Below are 24,850 nucleotides of genomic sequence, written 5' to 3'. Positions count from 1 at the left end.
TCATACCTTTGAAACTTTTCAAGTTAGTAACGTCGTTTTTCGTATAATATGCCTAAAGTATTTAAAACTTTAATAGTGAAAGAATTAAATTAGCGGAGGAAGTACATCAAAGTCACATGACCTCATTGAGGTTTTTGGGAAACACTGAATGTAGACCACTTCCATCTGGTCTAATTGGAAATTTAAGAAAAGGCTTATTTCCGGCTGACGAAGAAAAATACAAGTCGCCCGGACAGATTTCGTGGTGTTGAAAGTTAGGTCTTATTTAGCAAGTAATTAAGAAAATAAAAAAACAACAGTTTTTCATCACATATGTGATCATCTTGCTGAATTGTCAATAACTTTATGCAATCACAACACCATTTTTGGTTTTGATCGACGTCAAAAGATTGACAACTCCGGACATATGTTCAAATTTACTTTTTGGTGTATATTGGATAATAAATGTACTGTTCCTTACCTTCCTGTCCTGTATCATCAGTGGGCAGACCACAGCGCAGAACAGATGACAGCATACGTAGCGTAAAGCATCGTCTTTTCAATCTCCTTTCATAGAGTGATCACTCTGGTATATGTAATTTAGAAGTTGAAATTTAGATAAGAAGGAAGAAAAATGTTTTTTTTTTAAATTCCGGATAAATACAACTAAAGCGAGATATAATTTGTGCAGGTGATGGTGGATGTCTTGATTTACCGGTGCCTTTGCGACCAAACACCAAGGCGGACTTGGTGGTGAATATGCGGTAAGTTTAATTTTGTGCTTCTAGTACCTCGGCGTTTATTGAATATCTATTGACAGTTTTGATGATGTCTGTACACGAGATCACTGTATATTATATAGCATGCATTTTAAAATAAAACAAGTAATTATTAATAAATATGTACAAGAACGAGTGTAATAATATACACAATATTATAGTTATTATTACACGTAACACCAGTGGCTCCCAACCTTTTTTGTACAATGTCACTTCTTTAAAATTTTAATGTTTCTCATATATAATTTTTATATTAAATCGAAAGAATTAAACTCGTTGGGAAACACTCCGTTACACGCCTGCATGAATCCAGATTGGAGAATTTAATACGGATATATTGTGAAACTGTTTCATCTCAATGCATCATAAATCTGTCCACTGGGAATTTTATACACGAGGTAAATACAAAACGTGATATCCGTATTCTAAAATTTATGATAAAAAACAGTGTTTAGAATAGAGGGTAGTCTTAAATTTTAAAGGGGAACCGGAAAGTAATGTCGTTACAATACCCGGCGATAAATATTGCACATCGACGTTTGGAAAGAGACAATCGTAGAGCGTTATCTCTGTCGCACGTCTGATAAAACTCTCACATAGGACAGAAATAGTGCTTTACGAAGCCGAAATTAGCCGATTGTCTCTTTCCAAAGGTCTATGCAATATTTATTTACGAGTACTTTATTATTGACATATTTTACAGAAAAACCGATTGATTTGTTACCGCTCCGGCATTGATTTTGTATACTAGATGGAAAAAGGTTGTTGTTAAAGGTGAATATATTGTTGATTAGAAATAAACTTGTTAATAATGTAGTCGTGTGAATTTAACTTAAGAAAGCGACATTACTTTTCGCTACCCCTAATATTTTTAAACGGTTTTATTAAACTGTTTTATTTAGTTCGACCCGTGCGGAATTTATATGTTTATTTATTGGGTTCAAAATTAGAAATTGAAATTTAAGCACCTTCCCGTTGTCAGATTGATCTGAAATTTGGTACACACATTTATTTTAGATGACAATACAATGTAATAAAATCAATAACATTATAAATCTAAGATGACCGCCGATACAAAATGGCGGATTACATATTTTTCTTTAACCCCTTCAATATGGGTATCAAATGAAAGGGCTACACTAGAAAAACACGATGATTATTTCAAAATTTAAAATTCAAGATGGACGCCGTTCCAATATGGCAGAACAGGTACATATTTTTCCACCACCACCACAATATGGGTATCAAAAAACCGTTTAACTTAAAAGTTTTTTAAATGTATTTTTATATAACATAACAGCTAATTACAGTGGTGTGTTTTAAACAGCCACTTAGTATCAATGATATAGATAATATATTTTTTGTGAATATTCTTCTTCCAATAACACAATTCGAGAATCTTCAGAGTTCAAGCAAAAACTTTTCTATATTCTAATACAATGCCTCGCTTACTGGTCAACAGCAAAGCGCAGTCAAATATAAAAAATGTATATAATACGTTTACTTATAAAAGGTACTTTTTTTCTTAAGTTAAGAAAAAAGATATCAGGATTCCTAGTGTTACAATAAAAAAGCTGGTATTATATACGAGTGACAACTTTGGTCTAGGTTCCCTCGTGAGGAACCTTCGGCTTAGTCACTCCATGGAGCGTCGATCTAAATTATTTATCCAATGGAATCAGGCATTATTTTGCGGAACCCCATCATAAGTAAGAAAAGGACCAATATATTTTATAGCCACTTCCGCACATGCAGTGGTTGTCGTGCAATAATGTGCACCGCCCGCCAGCCCGCTGATAAATGCGCATGCGGCAAACAATGGGGCATCCTCAGGAGTAATGTTACATCGATTAGTGCCAAAGTGACTAAATTGTTTCTAATATTAACTGTTACATAGTGTATAACTGTTCTTGTAACTTCGTATGTGAAAATTTATTGTAACTAACTCTAAGACATACCAGATATAAGACAATTGTTGCCTTCTAATACGGTAAAATTGTAACATTTAGCGACCAGAACCAAGGCTCCCGTGGAAGCCTTCGATACTTAAAACAGGTTTCAGGCTGGACGTTTTCTACGCCCTGCTTACTTTAAACTCGCCAAATTCAGAAGCATTCAAAAAAAATCCAAATATCACTAAAATGACTGGTATTCCATTATCCAAATCATATTGTCGCTTATTAACATTCGTATAATTGTGATGGTGCTTCAGGTACCTGGAGGTGGGTTGTTCGTGGGAGCGGAGGATGTCGGTCCGTATCGCCAGCGGGCGCGTGGTGGGGCTCCACACGGAGCGGGCGCGATACAGACCTGGAGATTTAGTTCGAGCGCGTGCCGTCATACTGAAACCTGATCTTACACCTGCACATAACAACGTAAGTGATATTCTTTATTCAAAATATCTTATAGGTTATAACTTTTTATTATTTTAGTAGTTTCAGCACACAAAGATATCTATGTGGTAAACATCATAATAGAAACACTTGGCTTGCGAGTTGTCGATCCCAGTGTGGTATCGACAACTCGCAAGTACGTACCATAGGAAGAGGACGCTGCTACCAGTTTTCTGGAAACTTGTTTGTGTGCATTACCATATAATTAATACGCAGTGTCAATTATATAAGATTGTTCCGGAAAACCAAAACATCCTACCGCTGGGCAACCATTTTTTTTTATTCTCGTTCCATTATTTTTGGGAAGGACAGGGTCGTTAGTTGTCTTATTAGATTTTTTTCACTGTCCTTTTCATTTTGGTTCTCTAGTATCATTCTTCACATAATCTATCGTTCCATTCTATCTTTCCACAATTCATTCTATCTTTCTCTTTCGTTCTATTTCTCGTTCATACATCGCCTTCTTATTTCTCTATTTTACAATTTTGTTTAAATTACTTCACATTTTTATTACAGTTTTATGCTTACTCTGTTACACTGTTTTACTTGTTTATGTTGTAACATGTTTATCTTGTACTTTACAAAAACTGAGAAACGATACCTATTTAACTTTTAACTTTTGGCATCTTCTAACATAGAAGCGATGTTTCCTTCATTTATTTTTACGCCCAACCGGCATTCGGAGTCAACCCGGAGTCCTTCGAATGCGGGACAGTGGGCTACTAGTTGGCCCACGGTCTAGTCCACACTCAGTTCACAGAAGCACGAGGGGTCTTCCTTGAGCTGAGCCTGCCTCGTGAAGAGCAGGACCAAAACTGCGACCACCTCTGCTGGACTACCATTGCAATTTATTATTTTAACTTCTTTTTTTAATTTGTTCGTTCAGTCATAGCCAAAGTCTTCTAGTGCAGACCACGGGCAGGTAGACCCGGTGTGGTTCTTCACCCCCACTTTAGGAGAAGATCTTTAGGAGAGGCATATGCTTTACAGTGACAGTCCACACTGCAATCGCTTATCCGGCTGCCAAGCAGGCCATTTATAGTATATATTTCCATAGATACCTTTGGTGGAAGCCTATATCTTGCCAGTGGGTATCTATAGGTTGAATCAACGAATAAAATACTTTCATTTTTATTGTGAAATACGAAACTTATACATAATTTTGATTTTATTATTATAAACCTTTTATCCTAATCAATAGCTTCATGTTCGTACAGAACGATTTAGTCTTGATTAGATTGAATTGGCAGCCGTCCGATCGTGTAATTTGGGAAATGACTGACGAGCGTTCGGACTGGGCATTTTGCGAAATGACTGATCAGTACCATCGACTGCGACATGACTTTTGTTTACAGAAATAACTTTTGAACACAAATTTTTTAATTAATTATAGTTATTCTTATTGGTCAATTAAGTAACCATGGAATTCTATAGCAAAAAGCTCCTATACAGGGTGATACCGTAATGATATAGTAAGAAAAAGTTTAACATTCGGATATCTATATATTTAAAATCAATTATTGTTTACTATTTGTTTGTTATATTTCAATAGAAGAAAATATATTTCAGAGTGATCAGCCAATGCAGGGAGATTCGAAATAGATGATATAACTTTGAAGCTTTTTGCTGACAAATGTACTATACATTCACTTCTTTAAATCTTTTACATTCATAATGAATCATCCTATATTTTAAGTTGAAGGGTACTATTCTTAATATCAATATAGTTTATGTAAAGTTGGACTCTTTCGGAAATTCATCTCATAATAAAAGATAACATACGTTTATTTAACATTGGAGCTTTTAACAGAAATCTTGTTGATCGACAACTTATCTGTTTATTTAATAATATTTTATTTTTGACTCTACTCTGCTTCGCAAGGTGTTATAGTTGTGGAGAAGAAGCAGGAAGAAAATCCACAACACAACTTTTAATAAAGTTTAACAATACATATTTATACATATACACTATATCAAATATAGCCTAAATGAAATCAAAATAATCAGGCGATATCACTGCCAAGTATTCTTGTCATTTAAATATTCGTTTATTGAATAATAAGACTTTGCTGTCAATTTATTTTTAATATGCGTTTTGAATTTTTTAAATTACAGTCCAAAAATATTTTACGGAATTTTATTAAAAAAATCTGATTCCGTTTGTTAATGAATTAGATTTTTTGCAGTCGAAACTTTAGTACAGTCAGTTTATAACGGTGCCTTGTTAATACACTGAGGGGTGTTCGTTAGTACGGGCCCCTCGTCCCGTAATAGATAATTCGATGTAAAGAAAACACTTGCCGGATGGTTAAACTTATATAATATCACAGAACAATAAATCTCAATCTGAGTTACAAGTATTTGCTTTGTTGAACAGCGGTTGAAGCGACACGTCCGCTTGGTAGCGCGGCGCGTCAGAGAGAGAGCGAGATGTATCGAGTGTAAGAAGGGGCATGCAAAAACAGATGCGTTCATAGATAATAAATTTGGGTGCGTTCAAATGAACGTCACAACACAATGGACGTGTTCTATTGATACATTAGTGACGATGCAAAGATATATGACGGTATAAGTCGATTACAAAAATGGGCTAAAATTCAAACTCAAATGTTCTTTACTCAACATACAATATATATTTATAAAATCAGTAGACGACTTATTGCAGAATAATGTGCAAGAAATGATATTTATCCTAGACTTCCCATAGTTGAATAAGCTGTCTGCAAGGCAATGTAAGCATCCGCCGTCGATTCCAAGGAACACAAAAACGCAAATGACATCAGATGATCATATCAAACTGCACATAAAATAACTAGTCAATTAATAATAGTAAAAATAGAATAAGAAAAGTGTAGTAATGTATTAAGAAAGTACAACCCAAAAAAAAAACTGATAAAAAAATAGAATATGTCAATAATAAAATAAATTACCTAGCCACTTAAGAGTAATAAGATGATGGAAGAAAGGCGATGAAAGCAAGAAGTAATGAAAGAAAAAAATGAAAGATATTGTGATGGAAATAAGGTAAGAATAAAAAATTAAGAAGTATGACAGTGAGTGAAGAATAGAGATGAAAAATCTGAAAAACTTATTTGTAAACAAAGACCCTGATCCCAACTAATTAGGGGTACGAGAGGCCTCCAATAGCGGGGGTCATATAAAAAAAAGATGATCATAGCATCAGTTCAGGGTTAGGTTCTGGAAGTATCGCTGCTCACCAGAGCAACAGCTCAGGCTCATAAAGTCTCCAAATCGACTTTCAATAAGCTAGACCAGAGTTCCCCAAACTTTTTTTGTGTCGTAGACCCCTTGCCGTGTTTTTCCGTGTTAGATAGACCCCATACTTACCTGATATTGATTTCCTGTAAATTTCTAACTGTAGTGAAGTTTAGTTTAAAAAACTTAAGGTAAAAACACGTGTTAATTTATACATTTATTAATTGAATTTAATTTAATAAAATTTCAAAAATAATTCAGGAAACGAATAAACGTATTTGTCCCACATTCGTATTTATAGAGTGACGAATTGAACAAGTCAGTGCAAGGTAGCGAAGCTCTGAGACTGCGACTCTCAGGTTTTTACAAGTTCAAAATGTATTGCGACCACAAAGCGAATAACAACATCCTACAACTAACACAATTTTATAAACATATATAATACATTTTTTACTTCATAGGTACTTTTATAAATAATGTAAATGTTTTGATATTATAAGATAGTATGATGTAAGTAAATAGGTACTATCAGTGTATGTGTTGAGATCCACTATCGTGGACCCCCATTTTCAATTCATGGACCCCCAAATTTTTTTTCGCTGACGTAGACCCCTTGCAGGTTGTCATAGACCCCTAGGGGTCGATATAGACCAACTTTAGGAATCACTGAGTTAGACTATAGAAATATATTCTTGTATAACTGTTAAAAAAAAAGAAATATATTAACACGTTCCGAGCCGCGGCAACTTTTAAAGATTTTCCATCCAGGCCGCGGTTACCACCCATTAAAAATTAAAAGTCGTTTAAAACGCACGCTTTACACTTTATCAATACTGCAAATCTATATTTAGTTGAAAAAAGTCATAAATTTTAATATGCATTACGTACGCGCGTACGTGATGTGAAGATATCTATATTTGACAATACAATTCATTTTTAAGAATCATTAGTTTTTCAATGGATATACAGAATGCCTTACCATGGTGCCTTCTATATGCAGACGATATTGTTCTTGCAAACAAATTAGTAAATGATTTGCAGAGAGACCTGAACCTATGGATTAGAGAACTAGACTCCAACGGCCTCCGCATAAGTAGATCCAAAACGGAACACATGCACTGTGCATTTGCACCAACACCAACACAAGGCCATAGCAATCTGAACATCTGTGGCATATCAGTATCATCCGTCACTAAGTTCAGGTACCTAGTACGACCTTAAGTACCGATGCAGACCCAACCGCTGATGTCAAGAACAGGGTACAAACTCATGGATGAAGTGGAGGGAAATGTCAGGCGTTCTATGTGATAACCGTATGCCCATTAAGACCAAGGGTAAAGTCTACAAAGCAGCTGTCAGACCAGCTATGCTCTACGGCTCGGAATGCTGGACTGTAAGTCAGAGACACGAGCAAACACTTCATGTCAATGAGATGAAGATGCTTAGATGGTCGGGTGGCGTCACTAGAATGGACAGAATAAGGAACGAATATATCAGAGGTTCGTTTAAGGTAGCTTCGATCCCCAGCAAATTACAGGAAAATAGATTGCGATGGTATGGCCACATTCAACGAAAACCAGATGACTACGTGGTAAAAGCTGCCTTAAGCCTCCCAGAATTTCCAAGAGGGAGAGGGCGTCCAAAACCTACGTGGTGTTCTAATATCGGAAAGGAACTGGAAACCCTTCAATTTGATGCAGAGACAACTCAGGATAGAGTGGCCTGGCGCAAATTGATAAGGAGACCAGACCCCCAATAAAGGGAAAAAGGGAAGGAAGAAGAAGATTAGTTTTTCGATGAGAATTGCAAATGGCCTGGACGGAAAGTGCAGTGAGTGTCGTATACGCCCCACATGTTATGTTAATGTAACTTGACTAGATTACATCTCTTATTAACTTCGAGTTAAATCAGCCACATGTTGAAACTTAACAGGCGGTATTTATAATGGAAAAGGATGAAAGAGAGTGCGTCCTCTAATTCATTAGGAAAGATGCGCAATACGCAATAGACAGACGGATAAAACATTGTAAAGTTAAAAAAATAGATTCATTGATATTAAAAAAAATTGTAAAAAAATCCGTGATAAATTTTATGTACACGAAAAAATAATTAAACCAATTAAAACTGTGATACTGTAATAGAAATGGATAACTGAAGTGTTTGAGGATGTACGAAAGGAATGAAATTATTGAGAAAGGATTGTAGAATGATAAAAGGACGAAAAAAAATTTTGTGTACTATGGAGGACGAGAACGAAAATAAAAATTCTAGTGAAAAAAAATTTATTAAGATATACAAAACCCTGTTCCCAATAAAATGGGGGGTGGAAGGAGAGGTCTCCAATAGCGAGGGCCACTGAAAAAAAAACCGGCAGTATTTTTTTATATAATGACATATTTAATAAATATCAAATAAGGTTTGCAATCTTCTATGAAAGATGACCAAGTTGAGGTTTGATCGAAGGCATCCTTGTGTTGGAATGCTAAGGAGGTAGTACAGACAAGTAACAGTCCAAGCGAGGTTACCTAAAAGATGAAGAAGCGGTCTACCATATAGCTAGCATAGCAGCTTTTCAATTCGGTGATCAACCAGTATATAGAACCTAACCGAGGCTCCGAAGGAAAGTCCTTCGGTATTTCAAATTCCACTTAAATAGCGGTGAAATCAGTTGACAATTTTTGTTGTTATAAATATAGAATATTCAACAGTTGATTTCAATTACAAATCTACGATATTTCTGATTAGTAATTTTTTTCGCATAAACAAAACTATATAACTAAATAAGACATAGTATTATGATGAATTAATAGAATTTTGACCTCATTTATTATGCTGTATATAATCTGCATTTGCTTACGAATAATATTTTAAAACTGTGTCAATGTTATATGTACTAATATGTTACGTAGCAGAAATTTAAATTCAAATAGAAATATAATTTTCATATATCGAAACTTGTCAAATGCCAGCTGATTTGTAAGTTGAAGTACATTACCCGGCGATAAATATTGTACATCGACATTTAGAAAGAGACAATCGGCTAGTTTCGGCTTCGTAGAGCGTTATCTCTGTCGCACGAAATACACAGTCCGGTATCTATTAGGAGCTGTTAAAACAAGTATCATTTGCTTCTTTTGATAATTATATTTATTCTTTGTATAAAATACACCAATTTTTCTATAAGCGAGTGGCTTTAGATTGGAGTAAAATAAAATAAAAAAACATGTTTACATTATGTTTACGTATTTAATTATTTAGGAAAATTACAACTGTACCTAATAAACACCATTGTACCTATTGTTAAAATGAGATATTGTAATAAAAAAAAGCAAATGATACTAGTTTTAACAGCTCCTAATAGATACCAGACTGTTTTTATTTCGTGCGACAGAGATAGCGCTTTACGAAGCCGAAATTAGCCGATTGTCTCTTTCCAAAGGCCGATGTACAATATTTATCGCGCGGGTACTGTAACATTGGGCAATCCGCATAGCACGCGGGACAGATGGCTGTTGATGCTTTTAGGTTTTGGATTGGAGACCAGAGACTGGCAACCATACTTTTAAGTTACGTATATACGTTAAGATGTTAGGGCGCCTGTCGTATATCCAGCTTTGGACGTATCAAAGTTAAAATGATAATGATAATTTCAACTAATTTTTATTTATTCACATGTCAATTCTCTGTTCGAAATAAAAACATAAAATTTTTTAATTAACTTTATAAACTGGATGCACATATTCAAGTAATGTGCTATGTATCTAACTAAATCCTAACAAAAAGGCAGTATTGATACCTCAAATATAAACTGATAAAAAAAAAACATTTTTTTAAAAATCTTCTTGGGGATGTGTATTAGGAGGGCCGGAAAGTAAAGTCGCTTTCTTAAGTTAAATTCACACGACTACATTTATTAACATGCTTTTATTTCTAATCAACAATATATTGCCTTTTGCCATCTAGTGTACAAATCAATGCCGGAGCGATAATAAATCAATCGGTTTTTTTGTATAAAATATGTCCATAGAAATGACATTACTTTCTGGTGCTTCTAATACATTTACAACGATAAGATGTATGTTTTTTTATATATACAAAAAGAAACACGTTATTTATATATATATATATATATATATATATATATATATATATATATATATATATACATATATACTTTAACAAATATCGTAAATAGAATAAGCAATGCTTTTCAATGCTGTATTACCTCTTACTAGTAATTTGTTTGATATAGTTTAATATATATATATATTATACGTGAGGCTTTTGAATCAATTGGAACATTCTAGAACAAATCAAAATCAATTAACAATGATACATGAAACTGTAACTGTTATAGATAAGTATTACATTTTAATATCTTGGACTGGATTTGTACGTGTGTTGTTCTAAATAACGTATCAACTTACGCTGGTGTTCCGTTAGCGAAAGCTATCGATCGTCGATCTCGATTTTTAAGGAACCGGTATAAGCTAACAGGGTCCAAAAGCTCGCTCGAAGACCGGTTGACACACTGGCACACTTATCGTCTGTATGTCTGTCAATAATAATTTCAAACACGATTTAATGTGTAATAATTTTAAGCATTTAAACAAGTGAATATATAGCTTTACATCAAAAAGTTTTTATGCATGTTCTATTTTTAAAAAAGGTCTTGCATTAATTGATTATTATAAAATATGACATGTCAATTATATTTTACATACATCACGCTTTCTTCAACCGCTACAGTAATATTACTGAAGAATAACTTATGTTCACGCGAGTCCAGAATTTTTGTGTCAAGTTCATATTTGGACTCCGCAAATGTGACCAAATTACTTAATTTCATAAAAGCTCAAGTGTTTCTTCTTTTTCATCCTTTTCCTGCTCTATAGTGTCTTGCTTAACCCGCTTAAGTAAGAGTAAGTCACCTTAAATCTAAATTTATTTTCTTACGTGACTTATTATAAGTCACTTATATCATCGGAGAACTTGAAATTGACAATGCCTGCTCATTCTACTATGTATATGGAGAAATCTTTCACTGGTGTCGCTGTCAGGTTATGGAATGAGCTACCAAAACCAACGGGATGCGCTAAATTGCTGTCAGTATCTAAAAAAAATGGTAAAAGAGCACTTCTTAAGATTTTGTGTAGCATCTCTTAATTATACGTATATATGTAGTACTTTTCCTAAGTATATATATATATGTGTGTGTGTATAGTAATGTATGTATGTACACCCTAAACTGCCCTCACCTTCATGTCTTTCATCTCCATCCAAAGGTTGTCTGGTAGAGATCGCCTCCAGCGATAAGACCGCCTTTTGTACCGTATGAATTGTTTCTTATTTTTCTTCTCTTTATTGTATGTTGTACAAAAGTGTCAATAAATAAATAAATAAAAAATCCAATATAACAATAGCAAGTTTATTGTCAGTGAAGGAATCATGGAGAGGGCTATGCATTGGATTGTACTCCTCGTACGTGGTTTAAGAATGTAATTAGGCGGAGTAAGGAATAGAGAAGTAGGTAATAAAAAAATAGTATTAATAATTGTCTTTAATATTTTATTTTTGACAGCCCTAGTGTACATTCGAGGGTCGCTGACACTGCAAAAGTGTCACTGTGTTAAGGTCAACCCTGTATGCGGTACGTTGAATCAACTGTTTACACATTAACGGAAGTATATGCCGAAGCTTTCTGTGTCACGTGTGTAGGTATTTAAAAAAAACTGTACATTTTATATTAATGCTAAAGGCAATATTTGTTGAGTATAAAAATATCTGTGGTTTAGTTGGATACGGTCTTGGCCCAGATGCTGATGGTGCACGAGGAATTCTCGGAGTACCTTCACAGGTTTAAGCTCAGAGAGAGTTCCTAGTACTTCTGTGTGCCAGGAGTTCCTGCTAGGAAAAAAGTTAGCGAGGACATTACCGCCTCAATAATAAATGACGGAATTAAATATAAACAAAGTCCCTCTCCCACAAAAGATAGGGGGGTACGAGGGGTCCCCATAGAAGAATAATAAGAATAACGATAAAGATAGGCTTGCGTTTTAATAATGCAGGGCCATAGTTCAGGACGCGATCAAAAGGAACAGTACCGAAAAATAACAAAATATGAAGATGTTATATTATTTATACTTTATTTTATGTTTATTTAAAGTTACGTATATTTTACATAACAGATACAAAAATTTGTTTCGAGTAGTTTTAATTTAAATTCAATTAATAAATGTATAAATTAACACGTGTTTTTACTTTAAGTTTTTAACACTTAACTTCACTACAGTTAGAAATTTACAGGAGATCAATATCAGGTAAGTAGGGGGTCTACCCAACACGGAAAAGCATGGCAAGGGGTCTACGACACAAAAAAGTTTAGGGAACTCTGTATTAAACTATATCAAACAAATTACTAGTAAGAGGTAATACAGTACAGCTAATAATACAATATAGCTACATATAACTATTACATTGGATTGGAAAGTCGAAAGTCTCTTAGATCGCTTCAGATGGATGCTCTAATGTGACTAAACTTAAAGGCCCCCCCACAAGGGAATCTCAACTGGGTTGACATTAGTCCAAATTTCACTTATTTTTTTTTAATTTAATGGATCAGGCGTTACCTTGCGGAAGTCCCTCCTAAGTAAGAAAAGGACCAATATTTAGCCACTTCCGCACATGCAGTGGTAGTCGTGCAACAAAGTGCACCGCCCGCCAGCCCGCTGATAAATGCGCCCCAACTGCCACCCGAAACCATATGTATACTGTATATCAAGTTTCACTTCACAACTGAAATTTTATATACAATATATAATATAATATATAGCATAAAAAATATATATAAAATGGAGATCATTCACGTTTTTATTATTTTTGTCTCTATAAATTTATAATTAGTATTTATAATTAAATTCTCTATGAGATCAATAAGAAATATTCTTTATAAAAATGAATTGAAATGAAAATGATGAAAAATGCAAAAATCAGGTCGAATCCAATCGGTTCTCATCCTTGGGAAAGTCGTATCTAGTCCAAGCGTGGACATCTAAAAGCTGAAATTAAGAGTATCATGATTAAAATCTTGTTGCTGTCGAATGGTAAACAAGACTGAAAAATATTTGGAAGGAATCTGGCATCTCCTAGAAAAAAAGTTCTCTTTATCTCTCTCTCTCTCCACTGTCCTCTTCCCTCATATACTTTTCTCTCAGCTTTTTCTTTTTTATATCCCACTTTTACTCCGTCTATGACCATTTTATCCCTCTCGCTCCTGTTTATCTTTTCCTTATTTCTTTTCCCTCCCCTCTCTCTCCCTTTCACAGCAATGTGTTATGTTGATATATATACCAGATACAATTAAATTTTATAGATCGATGAGATATGGTTGGAGGGACCTCAAGGTCCATGGGAGGGCACCCGAGCTGCTCAGTGGTCTGGACTACGAACCCGGCTGGGTTTGGCCCAGATACAGCATCAGTTAGACGACCACGCGCCTCCGGGGAAGTGGACCTTCAGGGCCAAGCTCTCTGACGGATCACAGGTAATATTCATCTTTGACTAAATTTTTTTATTAATTCTAATTCGATCACTAGTGTTATTTTTACAATTTTTTTTTCGATTTTACTAAACGCAGACAGTTGGGAGAGGGTTGCCGCTATTTGATACGGATCTTTCTTCTCCCAGCTGCGAGGCACGACAGCATTTTATAATTTTTTTTAACACAATTTTCTCTTATGGGTAAATACAGCTATAATTTATACATATTAACAAATACAATTTGGAAGTTTTACTCAATTATATATTAGTTCGCACATTATTTTATTTCAAGTCGCTGCCCAAGCGCTACAGATCGTTAAATGCCTTGAGATTTAGGACATCGTGCCGGGCCAACTCATTAAAAGTTTCTGCTGTAAATTTTTTCTTGAGAAGGTCCGGTAAGTTGAAAGGAGGTATATTAAGGTTTTCACATAAGGTCAAGTGGTTACGTCTTTTGGATTCGAATCGGGAGCAGTGTCTCTGACCACATTATAAAAGATAAATGTCCAGGGTAGAGTCAAAATGTTAAAAGAATCATTTAGATTTGTGCACACAAAACGTCTTGTTTATTAAAAAATGTCGGGAAAATAAGAAGACACAAATATTGATTCTTTCGAAATTCCTAGAAAAGTGAATGAAATTTCACGTGTTGGCCATATATATTGCTGATACGAAAAACAAAGAAAGTGTTTTTGACAAGTTTACAATATATAGGTGTCGTTGTTTGAGTCCATAGATGCACACTACAAGGCATTGGTCTCCCCCAAAGATATCTACGGGGGGATATATAATTATCGCCAGGTTTGACAGGCGATTTGGCGGCCTCAATCGCCTGATTTGAATTCGTGTAGACCAATGTTGGAACGCTGTTTGAACATAATTGAGGAGATAAAAACTGAACAGAGATTACTTTGAGGTGATAAAAATGATTTGGAAGAATAAATAAAAAAAAATCTATTATCATTCGTTATTTTATTGCGACACAATCGAGTAGTATCCTTATAATCCGTCTACCCGACGTCGAGCGATAACGCGATGCAATCGACTTCTAGCGCCATCTATCGGCGGCGTCGAAATAAAGGATTAACCTGTCAACTGCCTATGGACATATCTGTCCGAATCCCCCAGGTGTGTACGGGTCAGATCTGCCCGAAATAAAATAGGCTACATTATTTATTTATTTAATATTCTTTATTGTACACGATAAGATACATTTAATAAGTTTTGCAATAATATACAGAAAAGTACAATGGGCGGTCTTATCACACAAGGCAATCTCTTACAGACAACCATAGTAAGGAAAAGATAAAAGTACTTATAAAGGGTAGTTCACGTGTACAAAAAAATACATATTCACAAACAATAGACATACATACATACGTATATAACATAGGTATATAACTTATATACTTATAATAAAAAGGTTTAATACATATTATAAATATCTAATATATAAAATTCTCGTGTCACGGTGTTCGAACTTGAATTCCTCTGAAACGGCTTGACCGATTTTTACCAAATTTTATATGCGTATTTAGTAGGTCTGAGAATCGGCTACTATCTATTTTTCATACCCCTAAGTGATAAAGGTTGTTCACCCTTAAAATTTTTTTTTTATTATTTTGACGAAATTTTTTGTGTTTATTTTTTTTGATACAACATACAAAAATACATGCAACCCTAAATTTTCACCCCTCTACGATCAACCCTTATTTTTAAATTGAAAATTAAAAATATTTTTTTTGCAAAACAACGTTTGCCGGAACAGCTAGTAATATAATAATAATCTAATATCGAATGACCTTGTAAATACAGTTTAAAATCGCTTGCACTGTATTTTCTACATATCTCAGGATCATAAACAATTATATTTCATTTATATAAAAAAAATCGTTCCCGACACTGACAAGCGACATGTTGCGGCAAACGGAGGGTTAATAAGAGGCTTTTAATGAATAAGATACAGCCTTCCGACGTAACAGTGTTTAGATATATAGTAATACGATTTACATTATTTTAACAACAATTACATTAGTGTGTATATTGAACTGCACTAATTGACCCCATGTTTTTCTATATTCTGAAGTCAATACGCCGAGATAATGAGTTTAGTTGTACAGGGGTCAACAACATTCTGGGTGGGGAACTACGAAGTACCGCCTTTCCAACTGACTGTGCGACATGCGCCCAGGGTGCTGAAGACAAGCGAGAGATTGGTCTGGACTGTTTGCGTGAGGTAACTTTATTATTTATTCATCTATATTTTCAAAAAAATTTAACCATTATCACCATCATCTCAGCCAAAGAATCATCACTGCTAGATATAGCTCTAGGTCATAAATTTCCACTACCACCAGTTGCAAGTGGCATGCATCTAGCGTTTTCAGACCTGTAAAAGAATTATAAAGAAGGACAGAAAAATAAATAGAATTGTAAAATGAGAAATAAAAAAATATAAATAATGATAGGAATTTTAAATTGTATCTAATTGTGATACATAAAAATGTGACTAACGAAGAGAGACAAATGAAAAAAGATGTATTAACAGAAATTTCGAAGTACTTGAGAGGAGAGAGAAAATAAGAAATAATAGTAAAAAAAAGTTTCTGTTTTAAAACATGAGAAGGAGAACGAGAGACCCTGTTTTACATGGGCCATGTGAAACATAAAAAACAGCCTTATCACGACTTTACCAAATCATTTATTCACTATAGGTGGTCATTATACCATTTAAATTTATCACAATTAATTTGTAAATCACGAAAAATAATTATTTAATAAATAGATAATATATAAATTACAGTTGTTAAATATATATAAATGTTATTTAGGTTAAAAGAGAATATTTGTATATATCTATGATAATCTAGAATCTAGAATTTGTGTCATGGAATTGTTATTGAAACTTCAAAGTAGGACGTTGAAGCTTCGGAAGGATGTCCAAAGAAAAGGATAATAAAATCCTAAGTGGTTCGTGTTATATTGTTTGTACAAAGGAATAACTATGTAACAGATATCCGTGGACGGAAGCAGTGGAAGGTATGCTGGTGATACGGCTGCGCGGTGCTGGTGGCGATGGCAGTGGTGGAGTGCGAACAGCGGTGCGACTGCGGGCCCCACGAGCCTGCCACCGCCACGCCGCCGCCGCCTGGAGAGTGGGGCTAGGAGGCCAGCACCCACCAGACGTGGTGATCGCAGACTTCAGCTTTCAGGTGCAGTACCAAAATTGCATTATATCTTCTCTTGTTTTATCATTTATCCTGTCTTGGTTTGTCTCTGCGAGCTGGTTTCCGTAAACAAGCGGCACCGCGCTCATTTTGTGCCGGGGTTAGTTGCCGTAATGTCTGAAGTCCAGATATGTGTCAATGATAACAAATGGGTCCGAGACGTGGTCGTTAACGATAGGCCTTATAATAAGGTTCAAGGTCACCTAGACAGTCATAGAGAAGGCTTTGCTCAGAGCTGCGAGATCGAATCAAAAATGAGGATATCAGCGTGGGCGGCAGGGGCAGGTCCCCAACTAGAACCTAAACTGGAAGAACCTGAGTGGTCAACGTAGCCTAGCAGTTGGCGCCTATATACTGAAATTACTACATAAAAATTAATAAACACATAAAATTTAAAATGCATCAAAATCAATGGCCGGAAAAATGTCTATTGATCAATGAACGAATATTTAAATGACAAGAATCCTTGGCCATGATCTCGCTTGATTATTTTGTTTTCATTTAAACTATATCGGTCAGAATATGTAAATATAAACCAATATTTTTGAACATTATTAAAAGATGTGTTATTGTGAAGCGGAGTACAGTCAGAAATAAAATAGATTTAAAAAAATTACGATCAAAAAATAAGTTCTATTAAAATTTCCAATATTTAATAAACCAATTTTATCTTTTATCTTATGTACGATAATTTTAATCAAAAAATTCTGGTGGAGATGTCAAATTTTGTTCTATCAAAATAGTTATTTTAAAAATATTTACTGCAACGAAATTGTTCTAATGTATTTAGTACTAAAGGTACAGTCATCGCGAGATAAAGTATGCATATATTATATTCATTAATTATTTAATAAAAATCTTGTGAACGTCAAACAGGAAGAAGGCACTCGGGTCTGGCAGAACACGACGGTGGTCTCCCAAGTGGTGGACAGTCCAGTCACGTTGGAGTTCCTTACGAAACATCGAGCTGTATTGTCACCTAGCTTGCCATATAAGATGAAGGTAAGTATTTTTAGAAACACCGCAATAAGTAAGAAAAGGACCAATATTTAGCCACTTCCGCACATGCAGTGGTAGTCGTGCAATGTTGTCACGTGTTTCACCCCTCCACGGGGCATCTTCAGGAGTTATGTTACACCGATTAGTGCCAAACACAGAGTGAGTTTGACTGGTTTGACGTGTTGAGTGGTTTGGTGGTGGCGGTTGTGTGATTCGCATTGTTTGCCGCAAACGCATTTATCAGCGGGCTGGCGGGCGGTGCATTTCATTGCACGACTACCACTGCATGTGCGGAAGTGGCTAAATATTGGTCCTTTTCTTACTTAGGATGGACTTCCGCGAGGTAACGCCTGATTCCATTAAACACCGCAATGCCTGAAGACCAAGGTCGTCGACCAGTGTTTTCGGTGATGATGTGGTTCCAAGACGTGGCCTTGTATGAAGACTCAAGGTCATGTAGATATCAATGGAGAGGGCTGTGCTCGGAGTTTCACTGCGAGATCGAATCGGAAATGAGATCCGTATAATCACCGACTTAGCTCGAAGAGTCGCTTGTCTGTAGTGACATCACTCGTGCGACCGATGACCGTTGGAGCCAAAAGGTTCAAGTGACCACCACGAGCCGGTAGACGCGGTGCGGGTAAACACCCCTCTTCCCCACTTGGTGCACCGACGACATAGTTAAGATCGCGGGCAGCGCAAGACCTGTCATCGTGACGATCTTTGGTATACGCCTGTCATGCAGTAGGCGTCCATCTGCTAAAAAAAAGAAGTATGCAGTTTATTTACACTTGCAGCAGTAATTGTTAAAATACGTTAAAGAGATTTTTTTTAATCTTACCATAGTTTGCCGTTTTCTCTTGTGCGTTTTTGCTCGTCTAATAGCTCACATACCTACTGTAATGACACACCTTATATGATGAGCGAGGCCCTCCTCCTCCTCCTCCTCCCTGGTTGAACCGACGGCATATCCAAGATCATAGGAAGTCGCTGGATACGGGCAGCTTAGGACTTGTCGTGGTGATCTTTGGAAGAGGCTTTTGCCTTGCAATGGGCGTCTAGCTGATATGATGATATCAGAATTATAAATTAATTAAAAATTAATTAATATTGATGATAACCTTATAGGTAAAAGCTACTAGATGGGACGACAAGCCAGCGGTCGGTGAGCTTATACGCGTTTGTCAGCGGGCAGAGCGTCCAGTGTGCGTCACGGCTAAAACCGACAGTCGCGGCGTAGCGCGCGCCCTCTTTGCAGCGGAACCTTCTACTAACGCCATCTACATATTTGAGGTACACTAAAAAACTTACACCATTATCATTTCAGTTTCAGTATCCTCGAAGCCCTTTACAAAGTCCGTTATCATTTTAGTGGATTTTTAAATATTTGCAATCTACGAGTTCCAATACATCTTGTCAATTTTTTTACTTCCTAACTAAAAATGGTGGTGATAGGCAAAGTTATATGTTTGGTTCTCTAAATTGAAATAGGCGAAGTACAAACAAGAATAAAAAGATAATACGCAAAGCGTTCTTTGAGATATAAATATTTAAAGATTGTTAGGTTTAAAATTATCTTTTAAACTATACAAAGATAATAATATTAAGTGTGTCATTTTTTGAGTAGTTACCTATATTTAGATTTTTTTAATATATATACTAACTTTAAAAAGAAGTACTATACACAAATGTCAGTTTCAATTCTAAAATTTTACAATTTTTTTTCTAGTAATATCTTTAACATTAAAATATCTCTTGTTTCTATGTGCCTTATGACAAAGGCCTCCAACGTCCTCTATTGCCTCCAGTTACCTGAAACCCTAAGCCGCTTTTTATTTCGTCCTTTCACCTTCTGGCATTGCAACCCTGACCTTGGCCGTTCATGGTATACCAGAGGGTTATTTTGCTCCATTTTTAAAAAGTACAGCTACTGATCATCAAACTATAGAAGTTATTAAAATACAATGTCGTAATTATTTCAGCTGTAGAACGCCCAATGCTGGACATAATCATCTAACTCCACAGATCTTATAAAAACAACGTTTTGACGACATTGTTAGCGGATGTTCTGCGCTGCCTATACTGTGATCTCCATCCAGAACTATAGGACTCCAGGGACCATTAGTTCTGCGAGCTTTATCGGTTTCTTTAGTTCTTCTACGAATCTTCTTTTTCCTAATTTGATTTTGTGAATGTAGAGCATAGCCCTTACCGTTACTAGTAGAGATAGAGCTTACAGTGAGAAGCCGTATATACCCTCTCCCCGTCTCTTGTATACCTAAGGCGCGGTACAGCGGTTTCGGTAGCACTAATATTATTTTTATCAGGCAAGTTTACACAACGTGACAGCAACGCTGCAGTTGGCTGTGAGGACTGCAGCATCGCGAGCTGCTCTTGGACCTTTAAGAGCAGACGCATATGCCACTCGAACTCTCGTGCCGTTATACTTGAACCTCAGAGGTCTTTCTTCGCCAATCACTGTGCATTTTGTGGTAAGTTATTTTATACTTGTTTGTTGTATGGCCCACTCACATAGATATTTTTTTTACTTAAGAAACTTAAACAATAGATTATATATTTTAGGAAGAAATTATTAAAGAAACGCTGTAAGTAAATTTTCAGAACAATAAAAGAATGAAATTCAAATTCGAAATAATTTTAATAAATACGTATCCATATTAATTTATTACAACCAACTCTTTCTTTACACGGCAGATATATTTTAAGGAAAAGCGTGCAAAATAAAATCGTGTAACATGAAAAAACTTATCTAAAATCGTGTTAAAGAATTAATAATAAAATTCATATTACATATGTTAAAATTTTAAATCGATATATAATGAAAAAAATAAATTTCAAAAATATTATGAATAACCACCCATTATTTATACTTCTACCTTTCCATACTATAGTTGAATATATGTATATAAATATGTGTATATGTATGTATGTATCTATATATATATATATGTGTGTGTGTGTGTGTGTATACACCGCAATTGGATCTGGATAAGACGCTCCGAAGGGATCCTGATCACATACCAAGGCAAGCTCTAGAATGGAATCCTCAAGAAAAGCGAAGACGTGGCCGCACAAAGCAAACCTGGCGGCGGACGATCACTGCAGAAGTGAAGGCAGTTGGAATGACGTGGAGCGAAGTAAAGCGCGAGGCTCAAGACCGCTCGGGATGACGACGTACTGTGGACGCCCCCTGCCCTATCTTGGGGACATAGGAATATATAACATATGTGACAGTATTAATACATAAAAACATCTATTTTATCCAGGTCATTACGAGAGGTGGTATAATCTACCGATGGGGAGCCACAACGCAGTGTCCAGTCGCGGCGTCCACTACCCAGATTAAACCAGCACTAAGGAACAGCACCTGCAACGCCAACTTGGAGAAACTCCTCCCGACCTTCGATTCTAGTCTCAACAATTTGGATGTGGACCCGAATCAGCTCGATGTGAACGCTTCGGATTCTCTGCTCGACCGGCACCTGCTGAGGGTCATGCTGCCGATCCGCGTGACCCATCAGATGTGTCCAGACAGCCATCTCCTTGCGTACTTCTATCACAACGGGGAACTTGTCAGCGCGAGCAAACATTTTGAAATGGACGAGTGCTTTGGAAATAAGGTTCGAATTTTTCTTAAATCAAGTAGTTCGTTCGTAACATACGATCGCTCTTGAGGGGATCACTTAGTGTGACAAGGGAATAAAGAGGGGGGGGGAGGTTATAGGAAACTTTAATTCCGATTATAGTTATCTCAGAATATTTAAGTAATCCACCCTTCTGATCTGAACAAAAACGAAAATATTTGTACCATATATTAAGGTTTTATTTAAATTTCGTTATGATTAAAACGTTGCAGTTTTAGAAAGACTATCCTTTATTTTCTGTGAAGGATTCAAGAGGGGAGCCGCAAACTGTCACGTGATATGACAACGAAGAGAGGTTTATTGAAGGTTCTACGCGATCACTCAACTATAAGTTCGCGAACATCGTATCGAACATCGCATCGTATAGTGTTCACATAATGAACTATACTTCACATCGATACACGGTAACGTGCCGAGTATCTCTTCGCTGACGAATCGTTAGACGAAAAACTCCTTGCCTTCCTCAACACACTTCCTTAGAAGTCCTAAGCCGTAGCTGGTAGATAATTTCTAGACCATTCGATCTGGGGTGGGGTGGTAAGGTATAGAAACAAGCCACCTGAAACACGAGACTATTGTAATCCGTACTTTATTTTATCAAGTTCCTGACAATGGCAGTAAAAGACAAAGCGAGGTACGCAGGATAGTGCCCAAATAAATTTAACCGTCAGCCCCGATTGGCTCGATCGTAGAATCTGTCTTTTGTTGTCGCTGGTCTCCTTTGTGTCAGATATTTGAGCGATCTTCATATTACTAAATAGAAATAAATTTATTTCTAACGTTTAGAAGTCATTTTAATTTTGAATACATTGACAGTATTTAAAATGGATAACTTTTATAAATATTCGAAGCCTTTCATTAGTTGTTTGGCCGCAGGTAGAAGCAAGTTGGACTTCACGACAATCTGCCCCCGGGACAACAGCTACGCTACGGCTGTCTACACCTGGACCAGCGTTGTGTGCTCTGACTGCCCTGGACACAGCCTCCACATGGGTTGAACCTCCGCCCAGTGTCAAAGACGTGTTGTTGCAAGCTCTAAGAAGACTTATCGACGGGCATAGGAATCTAACAGAGTATGATGCAGCTGGAGATTGCTTTTTGAGTGAGTAATTTTACACTTACTGTCCCGGCAGACTCCTTTTCTCATGCTTCCTGCAAAGATCGTCACGATGACCGGTCTTGCTCTGCCCGTGTGCAGCCACTGGAACCTTAATTACTTCAGTGGTCCAACTTTTTTTGGTTTCGGGGGGTGGAAGGTGAATCTTCTGGATGGACACAAGATACCCTAATCTTTGGAGAAAGGACAGCATTATATGGTATTCCTACCGGTTCTACCTATCAGTGGTTGTCTTCGGCTACTTTGCTGCAACTTGAGATGAGCAGAAAAAGAACGTTAGATGTCGTTGTTGTTGTAAGATTAATAAGGAAAGTTTTATTAATAATTCAATTTAATATTCTGCAGCCAGTGACTCACCAGAGCTGCCGAGCAGTGGGATTGACCTCACCAGAGCTTGGCTAGCAGCAGCAGGCGTTAGGATGCTGGGCGAGGAGACCAGAACACACCATTGTGATGGACCAGCTCCAGCATTGCTGCAAGACCAAGAAGACCATCCGCCTAGAAGCGATTTCTCTGAAGTAATCATTTTTTTATAATCTATATTCCACAGACATCAGTGTCTTTACCTTTGTTTTCACAATTACGTTTAATATTTTCACAAAAAAAAATGTTTTCTTTTTTTTGCTTACATATGTTAGCATTTAAACTATTTATGATAATTATTATGATAATTTTTTTTGATTATTGGTGTCTTGTTTGTTTTTAACTACGCTCTCACAATGTTCAGTTTTTAAAATAAAGTTTATTACGTACATATAATCTCTTATAGATTCAGGCGTTACTTTGCGAAAGTCTATTCTAAGTAAGAAATGGACTAATATATAGCTACTTCCGCTATGCAGCAGTAAATGAAATGCACTGCCGAGTCACTCGGTGTTTGGCACTGGTCGGTGTAACATTACTCCTGAAGATGCCACGTGGAGGGGTGAAACAAGTGTTGATTGAATTAACGGTGGTAGTTGTGTTTCGCATTGTTTGCCGCATGCGCATTTATTAGCAGGCTGACGGGCGGTGCACATAATTGCACGACTACTGCTACATAGCGGAAGTAGCTATATATTAGTCCCTTTCGTACATAGAATCGTTTATATATTATAATTACCCACATAATGTCAAAAAGGCTTGATTTCCAAATTCACCGGTTGGAACCGCCCTACATTTAGCCGCCTTTGACGATATTAACAAGGTCTCTTGTTCACCTTTTAAATATATCAAACAATAACCCATACCATTACCGGTACAAATTTTGAATGAATACGACATATCTAAAAGATTCAGGCGTTACTTTGCGGAAGTCCATCCTAAGTAAGAAAAGGACTAATATATAGCTACTTCCGCTATGTAGCAGTAGTCGTGCAATAAAGTGCACCGCCCGAGTGTTACCGAGTAGACTCGGTGTTTGGCACTGGTAGGTGTAACATTACTCCTGAGGATGCCCCGTGGAGGGGTGAAACACGTGTTGAGTGATGTAACGGTGGTAGTTGTGTTTCGCATTGTTTACCGCACGCGCATTTATCAGCGGGCTGGCTATATGTTAGTCCCTTTCTTGCTGAATATGACATCGCAAATCGTTAAAAGCACTGGCAAAATCGTACAAAAAAAAACACGCAACAAATACCGTTGTATAGAATAATTAGCAGACGAACCAAGGTGATCGACGTAGGTTTAAGAATTGCTCGTCGAAAGGTTCCTCGAGTAGCGATCACGCAGAGAAGGGTATGCCTCCACTAGTTGGAACGACGACATAATTAACCCTTAAATGCATAATGATGTAAAACTGCAGCATACAACTTGAAACTTAAAATAAGTACTACACTTAAAAGTAAATGCATAGTGTTGTATATCTGTAACAAGGTTTTTTAAAAAATGAGTATACTAAATATTATACATATTTTTTTCTATTTTTCCTTGCATTTTAGTGTACTTATCTGCAAGA

General features: G+C 36.2%; 1 protein-coding gene across 1 annotated transcript in view; it reads left to right on the top strand.

Moving 5' to 3' along the window:
• The window catches only part of LOC137921455 (murinoglobulin-2-like), a 56,019-nt gene that overhangs the window by 6,298 nt on the left and 24,871 nt on the right, over positions 1–24,850 (top strand). The window contains exons 3-13 of the mRNA XM_068764221.1: positions 671–743; positions 2,971–3,133; positions 13,740–13,910; positions 16,027–16,142; positions 16,920–17,118; positions 18,010–18,135; positions 19,261–19,425; positions 20,460–20,624; positions 21,420–21,773; positions 22,674–22,899; positions 23,260–23,432. Coding sequence (XP_068620322.1) covers positions 671–743; positions 2,971–3,133; positions 13,740–13,910; positions 16,027–16,142; positions 16,920–17,118; positions 18,010–18,135; positions 19,261–19,425; positions 20,460–20,624; positions 21,420–21,773; positions 22,674–22,899; positions 23,260–23,432 — 1,931 coding nt within the window. The remainder of the gene's footprint in view (positions 1–670; positions 744–2,970; positions 3,134–13,739; positions 13,911–16,026; positions 16,143–16,919; positions 17,119–18,009; positions 18,136–19,260; positions 19,426–20,459; positions 20,625–21,419; positions 21,774–22,673; positions 22,900–23,259; positions 23,433–24,850) is intronic.

Source organism: Battus philenor, unplaced genomic scaffold, assembly GCF_028537555.1.
Source record: "Battus philenor isolate CCGP_79_NKW_IND1 unplaced genomic scaffold, ilBatPhil1.0.hap1 SCAF_19, whole genome shotgun sequence".
Taxonomy (NCBI): Eukaryota; Metazoa; Arthropoda; class Insecta; order Lepidoptera; family Papilionidae; genus Battus; species Battus philenor.
The sequence above is the reverse complement of the archived record's forward strand: the minus strand, read 5'-3'. Positions and strand labels throughout refer to the sequence as shown.